This window comes from Cucurbita moschata, unplaced genomic scaffold, assembly GCF_002738365.1.
Source record: "Cucurbita moschata cultivar Rifu unplaced genomic scaffold, Cmos_1.0 Cmo_Scf00001, whole genome shotgun sequence".
Taxonomy (NCBI): Eukaryota; Viridiplantae; Streptophyta; class Magnoliopsida; order Cucurbitales; family Cucurbitaceae; genus Cucurbita; species Cucurbita moschata.
Window position 1 is genome coordinate 2399748 of NW_019268517.1, and position 5601 is coordinate 2405348.

The 5601-nt window shown below is 33.5% G+C and overlaps 1 protein-coding gene across 1 annotated transcript; it reads left to right on the plus strand.

Moving 5' to 3' along the window:
- The first annotated feature begins 2554 nt into the window (after window positions 1–2554).
- LOC111442955 (AT-hook motif nuclear-localized protein 22-like) lies at window positions 2555–3479 on the plus strand. The gene has a single exon (XM_023080522.1). It carries the CDS (start codon window positions 2658–2660, stop codon window positions 3477–3479), a length of 822 nt encoding a protein of 273 aa, XP_022936290.1. The 5' UTR covers window positions 2555–2657.
- The last annotated feature ends 2122 nt before the right edge of the window (window positions 3480–5601 follow it).

Below are 5601 nucleotides of genomic sequence, written 5' to 3' on the forward strand. Positions count from 1 at the left end.
AATTCCCCCCCCCCCCCCCCTTTTTTTTTATTTTAATTTTTCACAAAATGCTTTTTTTTTTGTTTTTTTAAATTTAAATCTATTTTTTTAATAGCGTAAAATGCAAAAAAAAAAGTAAATATTTAACTTAAAAATAATCTTTTAAAAATCAAAATTAGAGATTCAGTTTATTTTTTTTTTAACTAAAATATAAAATTGCTTTGCCTTATTGATTAAGCCGAAATGCATGCACGATGCATAATGGCGCGTGTATGAAACGCGCTAAATAGTAATGAGAGAGGAGGGAAGGAAAGAGGCAGTGTTAAGCACGCGCCAATAAGTATAGAGGGGGGTGGGACCCACGGGTAGCGCAATTCCCGAGGACCCCACACGTGCTCCTCCTTATCTGAGTGCATGCCCTTAATTCCGCAGATTCCTGCCACCCAAACAACAACCAACTTTCTTACATTTTTACCCTCTCATTTTTTTGTCTCCATAAATTATTTTTTATAATAAAAATCCCATATATATATAATTCTCTTTGTTTTCATCTTTTTTTAATAATAATAATAATTTATAATTAAAATAAATATTTGAAATTAGGCTAATTTACTGGATGACATGTACTTCGGTCGATTTTATATAATTTAAATTTAATGACACAGTCATACAACATGAGCTATACAACATGAGCTTAACTCAATAACTGACACAGTACTCCTTTTTTTTTTACATCAGAGGTTTAAATCTTTCCATCTTTTCATCTATTGTACTACGAAAGAAAAAAATAGTAAAATTAAAGATTTGGTGATAAATTAATAAATATAGTGACATGAAATTACATATATTGTTATAAATTTTTATATTCAATTGTATTGTAACGACTTAGATTTGGTAGATATTGTCCTCTTTGGAATTTCACTTTTGGGCTTTCTCTCAAAGCTTTAAAATGCGTTTGCTACGGGAAGGTTTTTACACTCTTATAAAAGATGATTTGTACTTCTCCCCAATCAATGTGGGACATCGTGCTAGCGGTGGATCTGGGTCGTTATAAATGGTATTAGAGTCAGTCACCGGACGATGTGTCAGCCTTCTCGTTGTTCTCCGAAGGGGGGTAGACACGAGGCAGTGTGCCAATAAGGACGCTGGGTCCCAAATGGGAGGTGGATTGTGATGTCCCACGTTGGTTGTGGAGGAGAACAAATCATTATAAGGGTGTGGAAACTTTCCCTTAGCAGACGCGTTTCAAAGCCTTGAGAAGAAGCTCGAGAAGAAAAACCCAAAGAAAATAATATCTGCTAGTAGTGGATCTGGATCGTTAATATATATATATATAGATATATATAGATGGGATTAGCATGGAATTAATTAGATTAATAGGGTTGTATTGATGAATAGATTTTAGAGACAAAAAGACATTATTGAGGGAAGAGAGAAAACATGGGATGTTGGGGCCAATGGAGAAATATATATATATATATATATATATAAATATTTAATAAATATTAAATATAATTGAATTGATTGTGGTCTAGGAGTGAGTGAAGAGAGGGAGAAAGAGGGATGGGGTGGGACCCACTTCCCACCGCCCATGCGCATCCTTTTCTCTAACCCATTCCTTTGCCCTAATTCTAATCTATCTCGCTTCAAATCGACCCGACCCTCGTTCAATTTAATTTGAGTATAGTTCAATTAATATATATATATATATATATATATTATTTTCTTTTACGACCTATAATTTTTAATTTTGTTTTAAATTTTTAATCAATTATTTATTTTATAGTTAAGTAATGTGAGTTTTTTTTTTAATATTGTAATTCAAATAATAGGACGACAATTTAAAGACGAGACATACAATTTTATCAACTAGAGATAATACCTCGCATGACATTAGATTATATTCTCACAAAATATTTCATATTTCATCTGATTAAAAAATAATAATAAATTTTAAATAACACTTCATCAAGAGTTACATGCATAGCCATTAAAATTTTAAATTTATTTATCTAAAAAAAACTTTAGTTACCAAGTTATTGCATGAAATAAATATTTTAGTTATTTACCGTTTCTTTAACTGTTAATATTATCTGAAAATAGTAAGAATATCAAAAATTTTAAGAGATTGGTCTCTTCTTAAATAGTTGTATCAGCTTCCGATTTTAAAATATATATTAATAAAAAAATTATTATTACGGACCAAGGGATCGTAAAATTCTTGGAGAAATAAGAGGTAAGGAGTTCAATCCGTGATGGCTACCTACCTGAAATTTGATATCCGCTCAAGTTTGACCTTAAATGTCAGTTGACCAAAATCTTAATGATAGTAGTATTTTTTTCAACGACAAAATTAATATTATGGTAATAATAAATATAAATGATAAATAAGTTTCATTAGATATTAAAAATGTATTAATAATTTTGTAGTTTTTTTTTTTAAAGAATAATTTAGGGGAAAAAAAGAAAAATAAATAAATAAACAAAATTAAGAACTTTTAGTCTCAAAAGAGCCATCATCGTTCATTTCAATTCCATTTTCTCTCCTCTTCTGAAAATCTTCAAAAAATTTCAGCTCAAATCATCAAAATCGAAGCTCAGTTCGTGGGTTTTTGAAATCATTGAACAATTTTGTGGTTTCAAACCTTAATTTTATATTAATTCTGTGTAAAACTGTAATGGATCGAGCCGCCGCCGCTCACGGCCGTCATCTTCCGCCGCCGTTCATTTCAAGAGACCTTCAACTCAATCCCCACCACCATTTCCTCCACCAAAACCCCGACCAACACAACGGAAATGATATCTCTGACGGCGGCGCCGCCGTGGAGCTCAAGGAGTTAAGCGGCGGCGAGGGCTCGAGACGGCCACGAGGACGCCCGGCTGGGTCGAAGAACAAGCCGAAGCCGCCGATGATAATCACACGCGACAGCGCTAATGCACTACGGTGCCACGTCATTGAAATCGCCAACGCCAACGACGTGATCGAAACCCTAACGATTTTCGCACGTCAGCGCCAACGTGGCATTTGCATTCTGACCGCCGCCGGAGCGGTCACTAACGTCACACTCAAACAGCCGGCTGCCTCCGCCACCGGTGCGGTGATCGCTCTGCCGGGGAGATTTGAGATTCTTTCGCTGTCGGGGTCGTTTCTGCCGCCGCCTGCGCCACCAGTAGCGTCGAGGCTGACCGTGTATTTATCGGGCAGGCAGGGGCAGGTTATAGGAGGAAGTGTGGTGGGACCACTTTTGAGTTCGGGACCGGTGGTGATTACTGCGGCTTCGTTTGGAAACGCGGCGTACGAGAGGCTGCCGTTGGAGGACGATGAAATGGCGGTGGAGACAGCGCCGGAGGCTGGAAGTAGTCCGGTTAAGTCGCCGGGAACTGCCGTGCAACATCCACAATTTTCGCCGGAATTTCATGGAATGGCGCCAAATCTAATGAATACCTGTCAATTGCCGACGGCGCCCTACTGGGGCACAGGTCGTACTCCGCCATTTTAGCCCCAAAAAACATAAACTTTTATGAAAATTGTGTGTTTTTTTTTTCTTGTGTAATTTTGTTTATTTGGAATAAACCTTAATTTCTTCGCAATTTATTTTTGGTTAAAATTAATTAATAATTTCAGGAAATGGAGGGGGAAAAAACCTTAATTTCTTCGCAATTTAATTTTTGGTTAAAATTAATTAATAATTGTTGGTTCTTTGAGCTGAATTGGAATTCAAAGATGCTTCTTCTGGTAGCTTAGAGATGAAGCACTGACAAGAACAGCAATTTCTTTTTATTTTTTTTTTTTAATTTTTAATTTTTAATTTTAATTTTTGGTCTTTTGGTTTGAAGTTCTAGGTAAGTTTTTTCCAGAATGTTAACAGAGCTGGAAATATTTTAAACAAAAAAAGGGGTTTAATTTTGATTTTTCTTTTTTATATTTATTTCCTTCCTTACAAAAATAAAAAAAATAAAAAATAATAAAATTTCTGAGAGTTTTTTAATCATAAAAAACGGAAATGGAGGTGAAGTTGGAGCGGAGATTCAAAATTCTGACCTCGTAACTTAGTACATATTTTATGTTGGTTATAGGTTGAGCTATACGGCTTAAAGTGTTCAAAATTACTGTCACGTGTTGTTTTATAGAGAGATTAGGGTTAGCGGTGAGGCGAAAAATTGATTAGCTAATATATTATATATATATATATATATATATATATATATATATATATTTTGCTTATGAATGTTATCAAACGAGACCTAAATAAACTCGAAAATCTCATCTAGCCGTTCTAAATCTTTCTCGATGTTTATATTGTTTTGATAGAGAAATGTTTGTCCAAAGTGAAACCCTAGCTACCTAATTTGGTACGGGGGTTTAGGTTTAATTAGCTATGGCTATGGCTCTAGGTTTTGGTTTTCTCATTCATGGAGTTTCCACCATTACCAAAAATATTCCTTTTATTTATTTATTATTATTTGGTTAAATTTAGGTTTTGGTCAAATAATTATCAAAACGACCATGATTTCAAAATTTTTCTTTTGAATAGGAACCAGGAAGACCGTAAAGGTTTGAACTAATCGATAGATATTTCCAACTAATTAGACTTCGAACAAAAAATTCAGTGTTATGGAGAGGACGAACATTCTTTCTATCATATCATATTTGCATGTTCTTAAAAATAAGGTAGAGTTCTATCGATTTTAATAAGTATAAATATGAAAATAAAATAATAATTAGAACCAAGATGGTACAGTAGTCCTATTTTTAACGCCTTAGGCCCAGGGTTCCAAATCCTAGTTCGAATTTTGTGTAGTTACATGTTGGGACCTTCATGTGTTGAATCCGGTTCTAAATCATGAACGGAATACAGTACAATTGTAAATTTTTTTTATGTAAAATGGGTATGATATGAACATAATTTAGGAATAATATAGGGTCCAAAAGCATGAAAACATTAATAAATAAAACAACAACTATGTATGAACAAATGAGTACTAGTACCAGAAGAACGTCATTAATCATGTAAATAAACCTCCATGAATGAAAAAAAAATTGACGGTGACTTGTTTGGGAGGGTAAATTTAGAATTTAGAAGATAAAACAAGAAATATAATTCTGAAATAAGAATAAAGTTAGTGTAATTATTCAAACTCACCGCTAGCGAATATTGTTTACTTTAGCTCGTTGCGTATCGTCGTCAGGCTCACGACGCGCATAATAAGGAGAGATTTTCACACCCTATCAAAAATGTTTTATTTGTCGATCTCGGACTTCAATTAATAATTAAAAGAGAGAGAGAGAAATTGAGTTGATAGAATAAGGCAAAAATAAAGATTCCCAAAAACTAGACTAAATGATCTATTTTTCTTTTAACTTTCTGCTGCTCTTCTTTCAAGAAGGAACTATTAGCTTTCACCAAAAAACCAAAAGTGTGGCTGAAGCTTCCCTTTAATCGATTCATCTGAATCTACACAATACATTTTCTCTCTATTCTTTAAACCTTTTAACTCTTTTTACACTTGAAGCTTCCTCTTTATGCACAAACTCCCAATATAACTTGTATTAGTTTTATCTTTTTTTTTTTTTTTTTTTTTTTTTTTTTTTTTTTTTTTTTTTTTTTTTTTTTTTTTTTT

What these genes read in the sequence shown, in the direction of transcription:
- LOC111442955 (XM_023080522.1), top strand. Translation starts at nt 2,658, where the DNA reads ATGGATCGAGCCGCCGCCGCTCACGGCCGTCATCTTCCGCCGCCGTTC.